Below are 20,375 nucleotides of genomic sequence, written 5' to 3'. Positions count from 1 at the left end.
GAAGGCTTCCTTGGTCCCATGAAAATTCAGATAATTCATCCCTAGTAAACCTTCTTGCAAAAGCAAGCCTTCTTGCAAAAGTTCTCAAAGAACATTTTCAGAAACAAAGAAAAGTTACATAGGTCAGAAATCACACCAATAAACCAGAGTGCTTCAGACAGGAGATGCAAATGTAAAAGAAGCCACGGGCTCCCAGAGCAGAGCCTGACTCACTGAGGCACATGACACAATCAGGCAGACAAGGAATCAGACATTTCAACAACCACAGCTGGAGACTTCCATACCCACCACTAACAATGGCAGAACTACTTAGAAGATGATCAAGGGCAGGAGAGACGGCTCAGCATTTAAGAGCACTGGCTGCTCTTCCGGAGGACCTGGGTTCATTTCCTAGCACATACATGATGCTCACAACCCTGTTACTCCAGTTCCATGGAATTCAACACCCTCTTCTGGCATCCATGAGCACTGCACATACATGATGAACAGCCACACATGCAAGCAAATACTCCTACACATAAAATAAAGAAAGCCGTAAGACCAAGACTTAAGAGTCACTAAAGCCCCAACAAACTGACAGATGCCTACAGAACACCTACTCACCAGGATACAAATTCTTCTCAAATACAAAGGGGAGCATTCTCCTGATAGATTATATCAGAAGATATTGTCTCAATAAACTGGTCCCAAGAGACAATATCAGAAGAAACTAGCCTTGGGGGCTGGAGAGATGGCTCAGAGGTTAGGAAGCCCTGACTGCTCTTCCAGAGGTTCTGAGTTCAATTCCCAGCAACCACATGGTGGCTCATGACCATCTTTAATGAGTTCTGGTGTGGAGGCATACATGCAGATAGAGCACTCATACATAAAAAAATAAATAAATATTTTTAAATATTAAAAAAAGAAAACTTGCCTCAGTAAACTTAAAATTATTGAAATCTTCAAAGTATGATCTTAAACCACATAGGAATGATATGCCAGTAGCAGACGACAACTAGGTCATTCACAACTGCTTGTGAGTTAACATGCTCTTCAACGGCCAGATGGTCAAAGGAAGCCATGAGATGAAAGAGAGGCACACAAGGGGTTTATAAATCAACACTTAGACATTTGTGACACAGGCACTTACCCTTAATTATTTTACATCGCTTGCTTATTCAGTGTGAGTTTCACGTCACGGTGCGCATGAGGAGAGGTCAGAGGACAGAGAACAATTTGCAAGTCATTTGTCTCCTTCCACCATAAGGATCCTGGGACTCGTGTTCAGGTCATCAGCAAGCGCCCTTACCAGAGAGCCAACTTGCTGACCCCAGATACCTCTCGTTTTTAATCTCAAATGAATAAAACTAAGCTTCTTCCTTAAGAAAGAAAAATAATGGAAGGAAATTTGAAGGCTGGGGCCTGAAAACAGGAGAGAAAAGCCACAGAGCAGAAAAGTTGCTATTTGAAAATATTAGCAAAGTCGATAAATACTGGGGGACCAAGAAAAATAACAAACACCCTTTAAAATTAGTAATGGGAGAAGCATTACTACCTTCCAGAAATAAGGGTCCTAAAGGACATTGTACAATTGGGCAACAAGAGAAAACAGAAGCACTCTGGGGAAGATGGGGGATTAGAGCTAAGGAAGAAGCAGGAAATCCAAGAAGCTTACAAGGCTGGGGGATCCATGAACAGAACAGATACAGTCCTGGGCCTCTCAGACCTAACACTGGAGCAATGAAGACGGATGGTAAAGATGGTAAGACTCCAAGGATGTAGTTTGATTGGCAAAGCACTTGCCTAGAATGCACTGAGCCCTGGGTTCAACCCCCAGCACCATATAAAACCAGTTGTGGGGCTGTCCTAGTTTTCTTTCTGTTGCTCTTATAAAGCACCAACCAAAAGCAATTTGGTGAGAATAGGGTTTATTTGAGCTTACAACTTGTAGTCCATCAGCCAGAGAAGCCAAGTCAGGAAACTAGAGTCAGGAACTAAAGCAGAGGCCAGAGAGGGGAGCTGCTCACTGGCTTGCAAAGCCTGCTTTCTTATACAACCTAGATCACCTGCCCTGGAGTGAACTGGGTCTTCCTACATCAAACTGTCCCACAGACACGCCCACTGGTCAATCTGATGGAGGCGGTTTCTTAATTGAGATTCCCTCCTCCTAGCTATGTCTAGATTTATGTCGAGTTGTCAAAAACTAACTATGACAGTGGTGCACACCTACAATCCCATCACTGGAGGCGTGAAGGCAAGAGGATAAGACACTCGGGGTCATCCTTGGCTATACAAGTTTGCATGTTAGTCAATGACCAAGTATGCCTTGTCATTTTATAGAATTAGTAAGTTCCTGGAAGACCGAGGGCTGGAGGGACTGAGAGCGTGGGGTCCCTCCTCAGGCAGGGTTTCCTCAGGCAGGCAGAACATCCACAGAAGCACAGCCCTTGCAGCACATGCTGCTGCACAGGGGCCTGGGGTTTTTATTTTCCCCATAAATCCCCTTCTTAATAACAACGCAGCTTGCCCAGGCTTTGGCCTCATGCCTTACAGTGCCACCTGAGGAGTGAGATAATCAACCCAAAACCACTGCCTGAGGTGTGCTTTATTACTTCAATACAAAGCCATTCAATTCAGGAAACACTTATCTGAAGGCAGCGTGGAAAAGAAAAAGAAAAACTACCATCCTATGGAAAGTAATTCCTCCTGAAACCACTGAGAGCCCCGCAGAGAACCGCCCCCTTTCCCCGGGAGAAAGGCTGGATGACCTATTCCGGCACTTCCCAACTCTCCTTCCTACTGTCCACGGGTGATAAGATGCAGTTACCACACAGATGCTCCAAAGGGCTGACGGGGATGTTCTGGAAACAGACCCTATGTGATATTTACCCTAAACATTCATGATGCAAACATATTCCAAATGAGTATCCCCACGTCAAAATCTACAGGCAAGCCACACTGCGGTCTGGAGACAGAGGAAACACCCTCTCTCGCCCTCCTGTGTCTTTTCATCTAAAGTCAGCAGGCAGAAGAACATGATAAGACAGGAACATGGCTGGGAAGGCAGCACGGTTGATGAAGTGGTTACTATGCAAGCATGAAGACATAATTTCAAGCCCCTGGGACTTATGTAAATAAGCTGGTCATGGTGGAAGGCTTCTAGTCACCCCAATGCGGGGAAGACTGGGACAGGAGGCTCCCTGGGGCTCTCTGGCCAGCCAGTCTTGCAAACTTGGCAAGCTCCAAGTTCAGTAAAGGACCCTGTCTCAAAAAATGAGGTGGGAAGAGATTGTTTATGGCCTCTACATATGTGTTCATACATATGGACACATACACACACACACACAAGTTCAAGAGCAAGGGACCCCTCCCTCTTAACGACTCCAGTGTAGAATGTAGGGAGTAAGTGTTGCATAGAGACTGAGTTGATCAGATAGAAGACAGTGGAATGGAAGGCTAGGGGCAGGTGGGACATGGGCAGGGGATGCCAGCAGGTGCAGCTGAATAGAGAAAGAAGCCCTAACATTGAGTCACACAGGAGGGCAACTTCAGTTGGCATTGACAACATTTCAAGCATCTGCTAGAGATGCTTCTGGATGTTCCGGACAACAGGAAATGACAAGTGTTTGAAGTGATGAACATGCCAACTACCCTGACCTTTTCCTTCCACATAGAATCCATGTATTTGGATGGCATACTGAGTCTGAGGACATAGCTCAATGGTACACCACTTGATTAGTATATGTAAGGTGTGTGTGTGTGTGTGTGTGTGTGTGTGTGTAACTCAGATTCAATCCCCAGCACCACCAACATGTGGGGTGCACAGACATACAGGTAGCATACCCATACACATAAAATATAAAACCAACAAACAAAGCCAAATGTGTGTATAATCCCAGCAGAGAGGGGTGCAATGTCCCTAAACCATTGAGTCATCCTGGAATGTCACACTCTCGGGTGACATCCAGCTGGGTTGAACAAGTTTACCCACTACTTCAGAAACCCTGGAAGTGGCCTGGTAAACATAGCCCATGAGGATTTTTCAAAGCTCCCCCCAAAAGCCTCCACATACACAGGCTTTAATTCAAAACAATGCAAAACGCTAGCAAATCTTCCCAGAGATTCTACCAGCTTCAAACACAAGGCCTAGTACCTATTTCTCAGGCTGCTGAGTATCTAACCATCAACACTGTAGCAATCTCCTAGGTCAGATGCCATTACTTGCAACTTTCAAGAAAGGGAAATTAAACACTAGAGAGGAAAACAGGGCCAAATTTACTGGATCACTAGGGCTGAGACCCAAACTAAACTTAACCTTTAGCATCTTACACACTTGCACCAGCGTGCATTTGTGTGTGCTTACGTGGGCATGTGCGAAGGATCTGGTGGACGATGGGACTTTACACAGGTTTGATGGGGGAATAAGGAAGCTTTACTATCAACCCAAAAGAACACCCCTAGCTTGCAGTCTATGACTGCACTTACTCGAGAGAAGGTCTGGAAGATGACTCAGTGCATAGTGACCGGTACGCAGGCCCAAGGACCTGAGCTCACATCCTGGCATGCAACATGAACAGCTGCGTGTGGCAGTGTGTGCCTGTAACCCCAGTGCTGGCAGGGAGGCATGCAGATCCTCAGGACTTGCTGGCTAGCCACACCAGCCATAAAAGCAGCCATTGGGTTCAGTGGAAGACCCTGTCTCATAAGCACAGTGGAGTGTGACAGAGGAGAACACCCAACCTCAACCTCTGGCCTCCACACACTCACACACATATGTATGCTCGATACATGCATGCAGACACAAGCGCTCTTGAGGAACCCAGGGTCTGGCACTGGCATGGGAAGCCCAGTCTCTCGAACTGCCTCCATCTTAAGACTCCACGGCTGCAGCAAATCCCAGTCTCGGGTCCTCAACATAGGAATTAGAAGGATGCGAGCTGATCTGCAAGCTGCTTCCAAATGATAGGGTATCAAAAAAAAAAAAAAACAATTTAGTCAGCCATCTGAATTCAATTTAGCAGAAACAACCGTGGTTATAAACTGACCAGTCTCCATGACGGCGCCTCCTGTGTGAGCCCACCCTTCCTTCACTGGAGCCTCCCACATCCCTGCAGGGCCCCCTCCTCCATCCTGAACCCAACCTAACAAGTGCTGCCCGGCTTTCAACCCTACCCTGTCACAGCACAAGACAGACCTCATAAACCCCTAAACGAAACAAGCACAACTCCTAAAGACAATGTGTTTTAATGAGCTGGAAATGGCGATTATAAGAATATATAGCAACAACGCATTTAGAACAATGTAAAGAAAAGGGCCCAGGGAGTATGCAGCCCAAACACCCGGATATAAATACCTGCTCCCTTGCACGGACAGCATGGGAATGGGTGACAAAGATAGCTGTACTGGGATGGTGGGTCCTTTTGTTTCAAGTGTTCCCTGTAAGTGGGTCATATGAGCTGGCTTCTGCCCACCTAGTGCTTCCCACCACCAGCTGTGCCCTCCAGTCCTCTGACGCCTCCACGCCATCCTAAGTCCCTGGACGAGGACTGCCTCTGCGCTGCCCCCACCGGAATTTGCAACTGTACTTTTATGTGGGAAACCGTAAATTAGACTTACAAGCTTCATGAAACCAAACAGCCTCTGTCACCTCACAAACACCACACAGGCACTTGTCACACACACACACATATACACACACTCACACACATACACACACACACACATACGCACACAGAGAGTCATCACACAAATGCCACATATTCAATACACAGGCACTCACCACACATAGACCACACACACTACACACTACACACACACTATACACACATATACACCATATACTCTCACCACACATTTACTATACACACTCACCACACATATATCACACACTCACCATACACACTACACACTCACCACATACTTACCACATATACACTTCACACTATACATACACTACACACACCATACACTCTCACCATACATGCTCCACACACACGCCACATGTAATACATACTCATCACACATATTTACCACACATTCTACAGTCACCCCACCTGCCATACACACATTCACCATACACATGTACCCACCACAAACATACCACACATACTAACATATAATCACCACACATATGCCACACTCCCACCAATCATACTACATGCTCACCATACACACACCTGACATGCATCACATACACTCAATGCACATATACACACCACATGCTACACACACACCCCTCACACTTACCGCACTATATATCTCTACTGTCACAAACACACATGCCCATACACACTACAGACACACACACACACACACACACACACACACACACACACACACACACACACCATCCATCCTCCCATGCCTGAGGATCACCTTCCCTTTACCGCCATCCATGACTTCTCACTCTCGTCCCATCTATTGAAAAGCAGAAAGTGTTAGCAAAGTTCTCACAGTGCCATGAGTCTCAGGAATTTCCTTGTGTCTTCCCTAGGAGGCCATGAGATGGGGGACCATGACCATACACCTAGCACATATCAATCCTCGAAAGAGTGATACATGAGCCAGGCATGGCGGACACACCTTTACTCTCAGCATTCAGGGGGATCTCTGTGTGTTCCAGGCTGCCTGTGAATGCCTTCTCTGTCATGGTCATAATGCTCTGCCCAGTGGATTTTCTCAGTGACCACCCCTACCCAGCTGACAGACACAGACAGGACAATGGGAAGAAGCAGAGTCACAGCTTGCTGCCACAGAGCAGTCCTGCTCTCGGCATTTCCAAAGTGTAAGAACTAGAAACAATTACACTCATCCCCTACCTTACCAGCGGACAAGGTAATGTGCTATTTATAGTCCATCCAGGTCCCCCAAGCCCTATGCAGCAGGCCAAGTTTCTAGAGCGTCCCTGCTTCAGTTAGAGCAACCAAACATTTGCTGATGCTGCCACCTATGGCAGAAAGAGGGGATTGCTGCAGGAATCCTGAGTGGTCCAATTGTTCCCACAGGGTATCTATGTAATAGTGGTTGCCGGGTTAACATCCCTTTCAAGGCATTCCAAATCAGAACACACAAGACAAGCCAGGACTTTCTGAACAAACAGGAATACGCCTACATGCCAGACAAATGGTTAACACGAATCAGGAGGAGGATGCACAGGAACTTCACCAACTTTGAAGGCACCTTCCCCGCAAGCCTGAAGCATGGGGCTCGGCACAGCAGCGGCTTACCTGGCTTTGGTGCTGCCGGATCTGGTACTGTTGGCTTTGGCCACATTTAGCTTGACATTGTTGCGCCTCATTTTCTCCTAGATCAAATACTTGCAAATTTGAGAATCCTAAGAAAGAAGAGAGTAGCTGGGTTAGTACCCACGGGCTGGTCAGTTTCCTTGGTGCTCTGAGCCACCATGGGACCCTCCTCTTCCCATGTTGCGACCCAATTCTCTCTCTCTCTCTCTCTCTCTCTCTCTCTCTCTCTCTCTCTCTCTCTCTCTGTCTCTCTCTCTGACTCTGTCTCTGTCTCTCTCTCTGACTCTGTCTCTGTCTCTCTGTCTCTCTCTGTCTCTCTCTCTCTGACTCTGTCTCTCTGTCTGTCTCTCTCTCTCTGTCTCTCTGTCTCTCTGTCTCTCTCTCTCTCTCTCTCTCTCACACACACACACACACACACACACCAGCCGGAACAGTAATGTGAAAGCTCTATGCTTCCCTGTCGCTTCAGATCACTGTCACTCTTACAGTCACCCAGGGGGGCCCTGTAGCAGCCTGTGCCTTTCTGCAGCTGCCTCCCACTCCTGTCCCCACAGCTCTGCCCAACTGGCCTCTGGTGGTCCCTGGGACACACGAGGTCCTTTCCACGCAGACACCGTTGTCCTCGCATGCTGTCACCTCGGCCTGGCCACCCACACCTCTCCCTCTCTGCCTGCTGAACTCTCCTAGTCCTGGAGCTCACTGCTTCTGAAACCTAAACATTGCTCAGAGTCACCTGGAACCTTTCTTAGAAACAGATCGCGGCATCCAGTTCTAGATTCCAATTGCCATGAAGAGCAGGCGGGAACTAAGAATGTGTCCAAGTTCCGAGGGGCTGCTACTGCCTCCACAGGCCTCTAAAGATCGCCCTGGGAACAACTGCCCTCCACACAGGCCAGCCTCCCCGACACAGTTACACTGACCTCAGTTGTCCCTCATAGTCCTGCATCCGTTTTGCAGTGATGTGTCTATTGGTGTGAGTCTTGCAGACTTTGAAAACTGCTGCCAGAGGACCCGAGTTTGGTTCCCAGCACACACATCAGGCAGCTCACAACAGCCTGGAACTCCAGCTCTAGGAGGTCCAATGCCTTTTTCTACTGCCCCTTGTGCGTGCACGTGCACACACACACACACACACACACACACACACACAAACAAATAAATAAATGACAAGTCTCTTAGAAATAGCTCCTCTGATGAGGGTTGAGCAAGGTACTGATCTATGAGTATAGCAGTATGTATTGCTATGTTCCCTTAGCAAAATAATCGTCTTGTGTTCCTCTAGGCCTATGACCTATCTAGTCTTAGGTTCTTGGCCACTTTAGCAATGTCAGGTATGGGTTCCATCTTATGAAGTAGATCTTAATTCCAATCAAAAAGTGGCTGATTACTCCCATAATGTTAATGCCACTATTACACCAGTATATCTTGCGTGTTGGTCAGTGCTGCAGATTGCAGGGTTTGTAGCTAGGCAATATCGATAACCACCTTTCTCCTCCAGGAGCATACAAAATAGCTTCCAGCATCATGAATGCTAATCGGTGGGTCCTGGGGGTGAAACTTCTAATTAGACACTAGATCAACTTCTCCATATTTAATGACATAAGTAAGGGTTGTCTTCAACAATAGTGTCTTACCATCAAGTTATAAAGAGCAAATAGTAGTCCTGGCAGTAGCCTGTGGTGTTTGGAGGGTTTCATGGGACCCCTGTGGTCATCCCTCATCAGAGAAGCTTCTTGCCATTGACAGGAATTAATACAGAGACCCACAATGGGACAATGGACAGAGAGTGACAGACTTTGGAGCACTCAGTCATAAATGGGGTATCTTCATCAAACCCCTCCTCTCAAGGCTCAGGAATCTACATGGAAGAGAAGTTGGGAAGACTGTACGTACAAGGCTCAGGAATCTACATGGAAGAGAAGTTAGGAAGACTGTACGTACCAGAGGTGATAGATAACTCCAGACACAACAAGGCTGATGTACATATGAACTCACAGAGACTGCAGTGACAAATATAAGACAAATGAAGGTTCAAGCTAGACCAGGTCCCAGCACTGAGAGAGGGAAGTGGGCATGGGTACAATAACCAAAATGCTATCTGCAACTGATCCCTGGCGGCAAAGGGAAGTGACACTGGGTATATCCATCACACTCAGAGGCCCAGGACTAGTTGACCAACACAAAACAGACTCCATGTTTTTTTTTATTTTGTTTTGTTTGGTGGGGGGTGAATGTTCTGTTTCATTTTGTTTTGTTTTGGCTTTTTTTTGTATTAGTGGCCTTTTGCTTGTTAATTGTGATTTTCATTTTTGTGCTTTTGGGGGATTTGGGGAGAGTCAAGACGGTTTCTCTGGCTGTCCTTGAACTCATTCTATAGACCAAGCTTGCCTCTGCCTCCCCAAGTGCTGGTATTCAAGGTTAGTACCACACTCAGCCTTTGTTTTTTTAAGAGAGAGCAAGAAGAAAGAATGAAGTTGAGTGGGGTGGGAGCGAGGAGGTTATGGGAGGGAAAACATATTGTATGAATTTTATATTTATATATTGTTATATATATTATTGTTATTATATATTACATCCACATTCACTATGTCACCCCTGCATCCTAGATCCCAGGTGGGTATTCAGAGTCCAAAATGACAGGATAAGGCAGTTGTTACTACTTCTGAAGCTTGAGGACCCCACACAGAAAATCCTGCTATGGCTTCTCTTACCTTCTTTCTAATCACCTGGTGGGGACCATACACTGGCTCCCATTCCCTTCTCTCCGCATCCTAGATGACATTGTACATCTAACTTCACACATCTGGATCACAAGGCCTTGTCTCTCCTCTCATCCACCTGCCTATGTTCTTGGCTCAAAAACACAGACGGGCCAGAGAGACGGCTCAGGAAGTGCAGGCTTTATAAGCACCTAGGACCTGAGTTCTATGTCCAGAACCCACATTAAAAAGCAAAGTCCAGAATGATGGCACACACAAACCCAATGTTGGGGAGGCAGAGAAAGTAGGATGTCTGCGGGTATTCCTATCAAATTGCTTTCTGAAAGGAGAAAGACAGCATTCCTAAGGATGGCACGGAAAGTTGTCCTCCAGCACACACACATACACACACACACACACACACACACACCTGCATTTGTGCATACCCGTCCAGCTCACACATTCGTAAAACGGAAACCAAAAAAAGTACAAAATTCTGTTATTCCCTTAGTCTTAAAAAGCATACTTCTAGGGGAGACAGGTGGTAGACACCAGTTATCCTAGCAGAGGAAAGACCGTAAGTTAAAGGCCAGCCTGAGCAACACAGACGACCCTGCCACCCTCCATGCATACACATCTTAAAATATTATTGCCTATTAATTTTTAAATAAACACTGACAAATTAAACTGTTAAACTGCAATAAAACTTGTGAGATGTGAGAAACGCAGAGGTTCTTGTGCTCACAGATAAGCACTGGGGGGAAACACGGTGTGTTAGACACACAGGGTGGCCTCTTCAAGTGGATAGATGTTCAAGCAGTTCTGTACCCAGGAGGCTGGGAGAGGATGTGGTTAGTAACCTGATGATCCTTGTGTTAGCCGTATGGCAGGACCACACCAGACTCTCCCGCAGAGCCTTATCACGAGCTTGTTTTTCTCAATCTATAAATCCCATATTTACGGGAGCTGCTGTCACATGAACTTTACAGTTTCCACAGAGTCTTTTCTCAAGCTTTATCATGAGCAAAGGATTGAGTTATTTATCACCGTGTTGAACCGAACTGCCTTCTTGTCTCCCGAGAGCCCTTACTCTGCTGACCTCAATGGCCTCAGAGACTCCTCACAATGAGAGAAAGAGACCCCTGAAATACAAATCAAGCTTTAAATTATGGGTTCAGTTAAATTGACGTTGTATCTGAGCTTGTGTTCCAGTTCTGAGCACTGCACTGTGGTAAATTCTGCTAATGGTATCACCGGGGATGAGGGTGGGGGAGCTAGGAGTACCCACAGCCTTTCTATACTAGATCTTTTCATCTTTTATGCAAACATAAAAATATTTTAAAAGCTATAAGATAATGTACATATCTGTTGAAAACATACAGACTGAACTCCCAACTTTTAACAGCAACTTGGGAAGGAAAGGGGTATTTTTGGGGGGAAGGAAAGGGGTTTTTTTGTTTGTTTTTCGTTGGTTTTTTTTGTCGGTTTATAGATTACATTATCTCAGTTGGGTTTCTATTGCTGTGACAAGAACACAATGACCAAAGAGCAAATAGGGGAAGAAAGGGGGTATTTGGCTTACACTTCAACATTGCTGTTCATCACTGAAGAAAATCAGTACAGGAACTCAAACAGAGGAGAAACCTAGAGGCAGGAGCTGAGGCAGAGGCCATGGAGGGGAGCTTTCTTCCCTTGGATTGCTCAGCAGACTACTTTCTTTTAGAATGCAGGACCACCAACCCAGGGATGGCACCACCCACCATGGGCTGGGCCCACCCCCACTGATCACTAATTGAGAAAATGCCTTACAGATGGATCTCAAGGAGGCATTTTCTCAGCTGAGACTCCTTCCTCTGATGACTCTAGCTTGTGTCAAGTTGACCCACAAAACCAGCCAGTACAATTATCAACGGAAGCCATGACAGAAACTAAAAACAGAAAGAAACATTGAGGCCGGACCTGGACCAGAAGCCATGGAGGCGAGCTGCTTACTGACTTGCTTCCTCTAGCTTAGCTGAGCTACATTTCTTCTACATTCCAGATCCACCTGCCTAGGGATGGCGCTGCTCACAGTGGATGAGGCCCTCGCCATCAACTAGCAATCAAGAAAATGCCTCACAGACATTCCCTCAGGCCAAACTGGTGGAGGCAATTCTTTAATTGAGGCTTCTTCTGCCCTGGTGCGCCAGGGTGACAACCAAGATGAGCACCACTGCACAGGGTGAGCACCACTGCACAGGGTGAGCACCACTGCACAGGGTGAGCACCACTGCACAGGGTGAGCACCACTGCACAGGGTGAGCACCACTGCACAGGGTGAGCACCACTGCACAGGGTGAGCACCACTGCACAGGGTGAGCACCACTGCACAGGGTGAGCACCACTGCACAGGGTGAGCACCACTGCACAGGGTGAGCACCACTGCACAGGGTGAACACCACTGCACAGGATGCTCCCACTGCACAGGGTGAGCACCACTGCACAGGGTGAGCACCACTGCACAGGGTGAGCACCACTGCACAGGGTGAGCACCACTGCACAGGGTGAGCACCACTGCACAGGGTGAACACCACTGCACAGGATGCTCCCACTGCACAGGGTGAGCACCACTGCACAGGGTGAGCACCACTGCACAGGATGAGCACCACTGCACAGGATGAGCACCACTGCACAGGGTGAACACCACTGCACAGGATGCTCCCACTGCACAGGATGAGCACCACTGCACAGGATGAGCACCACTGCACAGGGTGAGCACCACTGCACAGGGTGAGCACCACTGCACAGGGTGAACACCACTGCACAGGGTGAACACCACTGCACAGGATGCTCCCACTGCACAGGGTGAGCACCACTGCACAGGGTGAGCACCACTGCACAGGGTGAGCACCACTGCACAGGGTGAGCACCACTGCACAGGATGAGCACCACTGCACAGGATGAGCACCACTGCACAGGGTGAACACCACTGCACAGGATGCTCCCACTGCACAGGGTGAGCACCACTGCACAGGGTGAACACCACTGCACAGGATGAGCACCACTGCACAGGGTGAGCACCACTGCACAGGATGAGCACCACTGCACAGGATGAGCACCACTGCACAGGGTGAGCACCACTGCACAGGATGAGCACCACTGCACAGGATGAGCACCACTGCACAGGGTGAGCACCACTGCACAGGGTGAGCACCACTGCACAGGGTGAGCACCACTGCACAGGGTGAACACCACTGCACAGGATGCTCCCACTGCACAGGGTGAGCACCACTGCACAGGGTGAACACCACTGCACAGGGTGAACACCACTGCATAGGATGAGCACCACTGCACAGGGTGAGCACCACTGCACAGGGTGAGCACCACTGCACAGGATGAGCACCATTGCACAGGATGTGCACCCCCCAGGATGAGCACGGCCTTTGTTCTTGTGGGCTACAATGAACACCTAACACAGTGAGGAAGAAACCTGGGCTAATATTACTCTGCTCTTGAAAGCTAACAAGGTACTGCACAGGACAAGACACTATGACAGATATTACAAGTCTCGTTCCTAACTATATCATCCTTAGGTTTTCCAAGAAAAGACCATCCTGAGACATTAACAAATGTAACTATTCAGAACTTGATGGTAGAAATTAACAATGCCTGGAAAGCCAGTATCCTGCAAAAACCACAAACTTGCAGAGTTTCGGGGTTTTCTTATGACTTTGGTGTATTGTTTTGTTTGAGACAGGGTCTCGTGTAGCCCAGGTTAGCCTAGAACTCACTATGTACCAGAGGACAATCTTGCGTTCCTAATCCTCCTGCCTCTACCTCCCTGCCTGCTGGATCACAGGAATGAGGCACCACACCAGCTCCAGCTACGCTTCTCGCCCACAGGCAGAACCACCATGTGGCAGCTAGTGCCCAGATCTATCTGTTCATTTGCCAGAGAAGAATTGATGTCCAGTTTTTACCAGATGCTATTTATAACAGAATCCTAACAAAAGTACCATCCATCTGCCTTGGCACCCAGAGAACACATAACTCAACACGAGAGTGGGAACTACGTGCAGCCAACAGCAATGGCATAAAGAGCAAACTGTTAGTGCTGGCATCACACAGGGAAGGGAGAGAGCACTTGACTAAACTGGAAAAAGATCATGAGTCACACAAAAGATGTGGGCAGCTACATCCACATACTTGAGAGAATGCTGGCTCTTGGACCATCCAAAGGGAGTTCTGTTCTACCTGGGGGCACGTGCATTAAAATGTCACACGCTCCACTGTGGCCTTCCACACCCTTCCACACATATCTCAGCCACCAAGCATCTTCGCTTCTGGACAGTGGGAAAAGTAAAGGGTGTGGGTCAGGCTGCCGATGCCATCCACTGTGCACACTTGCAAGGTGATTCTCCTGTTCCAGTCTCCTCATTTGCAAAATGGAAACAACTGCTCTCTTTAAAGTGTGTTCTCAACCTGGATCCTAAGAGTAAGGACCACGTGTGACCGCTTACAAGCTCTGCAGACTCTCAACCAAATGCAAAAGTGGGGGGGGGGGATGGGCTGACTCTAGCGCTTCTCCTGGAGCGAGTACCGGCATGAACAAGGAGCCTGCGATACGGCTCAGTGTAAAGGCGCTTGCTGCGCAGCCGGATGATCTGAGTTCAGTCCCCAGAGCCCACGAGGTAGAAAGAGACAACCAAGTCCCACATGCATGCCACGTCACCCATGCCCTCCAAAAAAACAAACATCTAAAAAGAAAAATCGCTAAGACCATTGCTCTCATAGCTGGAGGAGGACCACAGTTCACTGTGTGAATACTCACCAGTCAGTAAGAGGATGACTCAGAAAGCAGGCCAACAGCACCATCTCAGGATATTAAAGGATAATCAAGCAATCAAACCCAACTCAAGAAAAAAAAACACTGCCACACGAGAGCTGGAGGAATATGAAGTCAAGACGGGGACTGTCACTGTACCATCTTCAAAGCCCAGTCAAGGTTAGCACTGGACACCTGCTCACTAAATCCTTGCTAAGTAAATGAGCACACAGGCGACTGGAGTCAACAAGGGGGCAGGATAATCCCACTCACGAGCTCCCAGAGGGGAAATTTTCAGTATATGTTACTGGAAACTGTTATGACTCGGGGATCTTTCATTTCAAATATTCAGTTCAAACTGCAGCGCCTTCTCTGGCAAAAGTGAGGACACTGAGCTTACACGCTTGTCATTTAGTGGAAATCTCAAAGACTTTCTCAGCCCGGTGAAAACCAGGAGAACTCTCCCCCCCCATCTAAATGTGAGAAAAGATTTCTTCCTGAGAGAACTAAAGGCCTTGCCTTCCTGGATTAAATAAATCCCATTTGGAAGGTGCTGGGAAGTGAGCCTAGGGCTCACACGTGTTAGCAAGTGCGCCACTGCTGAGTTATATGTGCAGCCACTGGAATGGTTTTTAATCCTGCCTTGCCTCAAGTTGACAAGAAGCTCATAGCTAATGTCACAGCCCAATTTTACTGATCAAGACCTGAACATTGTCTTTCCTGCCCATGGTTGTCTCGTTTGCTCTAATTTCCTTTCCCAGACTAAAAGGCAACGTAGAGAAGGAATGGGTTTATCTGGCTTGCACTTCAAGCCACAGTCCATCATTGAGGGAAGTCAAGGTAGGAACTGAATGAGGAACTAAAAGCAGAGACCATCCAAGAATGATGCTTGCTGCCTCAATTTCTGGGTCATTCACTGGCTCATGCTCAGACATCATCCTTATACCGTTCAGGCCCACCTGCCCAGAGAATGATGTCACCCACAATGAGCTGGGCTCTACTATAACAACTAACAATCAAGACAGTCCCGTATGGACATATATGCAGGCCAGTCTGCTGTGGGAAATCCCTCAAATGAGACTCCCTTCTTAGATGAGTTCACACTGTGTCCAGGTAACAGTTTAAGCTACCTCCGACACTGTTCTGTCCGTATTTTTTCCTTGTGCTGATTTATATGTTTTAGTTTACCACATGGTAGGTATTCTTACTTGTCCTCCCAAAGCCCTGCCTGGACTTCAGGTATGTAACTGGACAGTTGCTTGCTCAGAACAGAGGTCCTACTATCGGACAACATAGGAGCAGAAGCCTCATTCTACTATTTCTCAGCATTGTGAAGTGACTTACCCTGTGCCACTAACTATACCTTTTCATAGTAACTGTACTTTTTCTGGGGACTGAATTTAAAAGGTATGTGGGGGTCAATGAGATAGCGCACTGGATAAAGATACTTGCCGCTAAGCCTGGGCTTGATCCCTGGGACCCACATGTGGAAGGAGAGAACTGATTCCTGCAAGTTGTCCTCTGACTACTACATGGGCTGCCATGCATGCTCTCTCTCTCTCTCTCTCTCTCTCTCTCTCTCTCTCTCTCTCTCTCTCTCTCTCTCTCTCTCTCCTCTCCCAACACACACAACAACTGAATCTAACAAAACGTTAAAATCCATGTGAGACCCTCCAGTGCCTGACACAGCAAGTGCTCAGGGTACTCACCGATGGGAACAGTGGTCAAATCACAAATCGGAGCAGAAGAAAAGACAATAGCATCTGAAGCCAAATAAGCAAAACAGCAACAAGGGGTCAAACACCAAGACAAAGCAAGGTAGAGCTGGAGCAGGGAGCGCCGGAGGCGCCCTGTGAGCTGCAGGCCCAGTCATGGGGTCTCCCCAAACACGCCCATCCCTTCACATGTTCCCTGCCTGATGCTGAGAACACCCTGAAGAACACTGCACTGAAAGTGAATTAAACCTTGAATATATTACAAGACCGCTGCCACGAGCCCACGGGAGTTATTTTTATCTAAATGTATTTTACAAAACAATCATATGAAGAATGTTAAGGAAAAAAGTGGCCGTTGGCATCTGGTTTTATCATCTACTGCCTGTGGCTTAAGTGTCAGTGATAGCAGGGGAAGGAGCCGTCAGGAAGCCATCCTGTGACTCTAATCTATGTCAGTGGTTCTCAACCTTCAGAATGCTGAGACCCTTGAGAACAGTTATTCACACCGGGCAATGATGGCACACACCTTTTATCCCAGCACTTGGTTTCAGGATGACCAGGGCTACAATGAGGGACCCTGTCTCGAGAAAACAACATAACAAACAAACAAACAAGAAAAAAAACACCCCCGGTTCCTCATGTGGTGGTGACCACACCATAAAATTATTTCATTACTTCATAACTGTAATTTTGCAACTATTGTGAATCATAATATAAATATCTGATGTGCAAGTTATCTGATACACAACCCCTGTGAAAGGGTCATTCGACTCCCAGGGGATCACCACCCACAGGATGAGAACCATTGATCTACAGGCTTGAATTAAACACTTGCTCTTGATACAGACCAGTGAGGCAGGTTTACGAAAGCAACTATCTCTTTAGCACTGAGCTGCTGAACTGCCCTGCAGAGCGGGTTCCGTTAGGGGTGCTGACCAGCTGTAAGGGTCACAGCACGGGTCCCCAATTTCTGTGTGAGGAAAAGACGTGGGTGGCTGGAGGGCGCAGAATATACGCTGTAAGAGCAAATAAAACCGGTATTCGAGATATACGCTATAAGGTAAGGCTTGTGGGTTTCTTGTTTTTTGAGACAGGGTTCCAGTGCTAGCCTCAAACATGAGATCTTCCCGCCTTGGCCTCTCAAATGCTGAGGTTGCAAGTCTGCACCACCATGTCCCATTTCGGTTAAACATTTCTTCCAAAAAAAAAATGCCTGTCTTAAACCAAGCTCGGAAATGAATGTAGAGAAGAAAAGCAATGCACACATAACTCAATCGAATCCTTCATCCTCAAATTTGTAAGGCTAGGCCAAAGACAAACAGCTAGACCCAAGGAGCCATGGTGGAGTCGTTTTAGAATCCCTGGCATCTAGCCAAAGAAATGTTTATTGAGTTGGAGGCAATGGATTAAAGAACCGGATGAAATGAGATGTGTAAAGACAAAATTTATTTACCACATTTCTCTAAGTCCACTCTTCTAGGACACGGAGACAATTTAGGGAAAACGGGTGCTTTGTTCAGGAGTGACTAAAGAGCCCTTTTTAAGAGGAAGACTTGTAGAAAGTATTTTCAGAAGGAGGCAGGCACATCTCTGAGTTCAAGGCCAACCTGGTCTACACAGCAAGCTTCAGCCTAGCCAGAGCTTCATAGTGAGACCTTCTAAAAATAAAAGAAAACGTTTTTTCAGGAGAGAAAGAAAGGTACCCGAAGGGTTAGCTAGTCCAGTCTGAAACCTCAGTATAGTTCACAAAATGTCTTCAGATGGAATTTGGACAATGAGGGTAACTAATGTAAAACAAGGCTGTGTACGGGGAGAAAGCCTGACTGCAGAATAAGGCTGTTCTGCCTTTGCGACTCGCTCCTTGTGTGGCTGACAGGTCGCTCACTCAAGTTCTCAAGACAAGTGCAGAACGTGGTGTTCAGGTTCTACTTGGGGCGCGCGAATGAGCGGGTGGCAAACACCGCAAGCTGAGGGAAGTCGGAAAAGTTACCTCCCGAGGGTGCCCGCCCGCTCCTCCGTGCCCCTCGCTTCGCTCCGCGCAGCCCCCTGGCCCTCCCAGGCCCGCGCGCCGCCTTACCCGGCTGGGTGGCCTCCACCTCGCCGGCCGCGCCCACACCCGTGCGCGGACAGAGCCGCGGGGCTCCCGGGGTGGGGGGCGGACGCCAGCAGCGTCTCCAGGACGCCGTTGCCCTAGCAACCAGGGTGCCTGCTAAATGGGCGGCGAGTCCCCGCCCCCAGAAAGAAACAGAGTTGCGATTGGCCAAGGGAGGGGCGGAGCCAGATGCGGCTTGGGCCCAGGCTGAACTTCCGCCGGAGGTACTGTCATTGGGTAGGACGGGAAACAGGAGGCATGTGGTGTCTCTGTTTTTCTTTAAGTTGGTCCCACGGACCTGCTTTGCCTCCAAGAGGCAGACTTGTTTTTTTTATATAAAAAAAACTTTTTTGTTTTTAACATTAGTATAGCAAAATATTCTTGGGTTCTCCTTTTCCTTGTATAATTGCTATATTCATTACAATTATATACAAACATTTATGTATATATAATGTGTATACAAATATGCATATACTCACGTTCGAGAATTGTTATTCTCAACAACAATTAAAAGTAGGAAAATAAAATGTTTTATTTTGCCCTCAAAAGAGTACTTTTATGTGTTTGAGTATGTGTTGGCATGTGTGTATGTATATTCACTTTGTGCATGCAATGCCCACAGAGGCCAGAGGAGGGTGTCATATCAACAATAGCTGGAGTTACAGATGGTTGTGAGCTGCCATGTGGGTGCTGGGAACCGAGCTTGGGTCCTCTGCAAGAGTAGCTAGTACTTGTATAACTAAATCAACCATCAGCACTGCCAGAAGCATTCTTGTAGATAATGAACCTGGCTTTCCCAAATCATACTTCAGGAGTGTTAGGTGGATCGCCAGTGAGCAGGATTAGCATGTCTGGCAAAGGCCTATTTACCTACTGTAGGGCACGACTCTACAAACAACTATCGTTGGACTCCAGCTTGTGCCCAGCACATGGCATGGTGGGCATCCATAAGGGCCTACCAAATTAATGAGTACCAAGAGTCCCTGGGCCTAGTCGGAGCACAGAGAATCACGTTAGTGATCATGAAAGTAATGGTCCTTGTACCTGGCTGTGTGGAGTTCCCTTCCTCAAACATACATCTAAGTACTTTACATGTAGTTCAGTCTTCTTCATAGCATGCTAAGACAGAGCCTGTGGAAACACACAGCATTTTGATCAAGGATTCACAGCTGATCAAGCCAGACCCAGAATGAGAACCCATACAGTTAAGTGCACAGTCTCCACTTATAGCCTTCATGCCACTCTATTTGGAAATGAGGACAGGGATGCATGGGTAAGATACCCTACACACATCTCGGCTGGCAGGTGAGTTAATGGGTGCTGTGCCCTCTGCTGTACAAATGAACTTCATATAGTGCCAGCCTCCTATTTATGGAGTAAGCTAGTGCTCCTACTCACTCTGGTCAGGCTGCCCGCACTCATTCCTTTAACTGAACGACGGCCAGGCCTCACCTATTGAGAGGTAGAATCCATAAGTCCCCAGCACATGTGGCATATGTTCACAATTTCTTCAACACCTTCTCTTCTTTCAAAAGAGGACTGCTTTTCAGAGAGTCTAATTCCTGTACTGGTGCCCTGGGCCCCACTCGCTAGTCTTCTCAGAGGCCTTGCTTGCATTTGCAGCACTTTTCTAAGTGTACTCTAGGAAGCTCTAGAGTCCTCTCAGAGGACCTGTGGTCAAAACCATTTTCTCCATCGAGCTAAGATATTACTAGATTTTTCACCTAAGCAAGACTCTGTTGAAGACAAGAACAAAGACAACCAGGAAATCCAACTCCCCATTAATAGACAGATTTCCAAAAGTCACCTTTTATTGTTGTTTTGGGAAATATTATTTCCACA

The 20,375-nt window shown here is 47.4% G+C and overlaps 1 protein-coding gene across 6 annotated transcripts in view; it reads right to left on the bottom strand.

Annotated features, from left to right (window-relative positions):
- Efcab6 (EF-hand calcium binding domain 6) overlaps positions 1-18,617 on the bottom strand; it is a 185,239-nt gene extending 166,622 nt beyond the window's left edge. For 2 of the 6 annotated variants that reach the window (XM_040754059.1, XM_040754061.1), the window contains exons 1-2: positions 18,519-18,617; positions 7,206-7,312 (exon numbers count right to left, since the gene is read on the bottom strand). In XM_040754059.1, coding sequence (XP_040609993.1) covers positions 7,206-7,276 — 71 coding nt within the window. In that variant the 5' untranslated portion in view covers positions 7,277-7,312; positions 18,519-18,617. Of the gene's footprint in view, positions 1-6,432; positions 6,528-6,802; positions 6,890-7,205; positions 7,313-14,732; positions 14,909-18,518 lie in introns of those variants that run through there. The other 4 variants (XM_040754064.1, XM_040754060.1, XM_040754063.1 and 1 more) reach the window with 4 other exon arrangements.
- Positions 18,618-20,375: the final 1,758 nt, after the last annotated feature.

This window comes from Mesocricetus auratus, unplaced genomic scaffold (genome assembly GCF_017639785.1).
Source record: "Mesocricetus auratus isolate SY011 unplaced genomic scaffold, BCM_Maur_2.0 Super-Scaffold_100010, whole genome shotgun sequence".
Classification (NCBI taxonomy): Eukaryota; Metazoa; Chordata; class Mammalia; order Rodentia; family Cricetidae; genus Mesocricetus; species Mesocricetus auratus.
The sequence above is the reverse complement of the archived record's forward strand: the minus strand, read 5'-3'. Positions and strand labels throughout refer to the sequence as shown.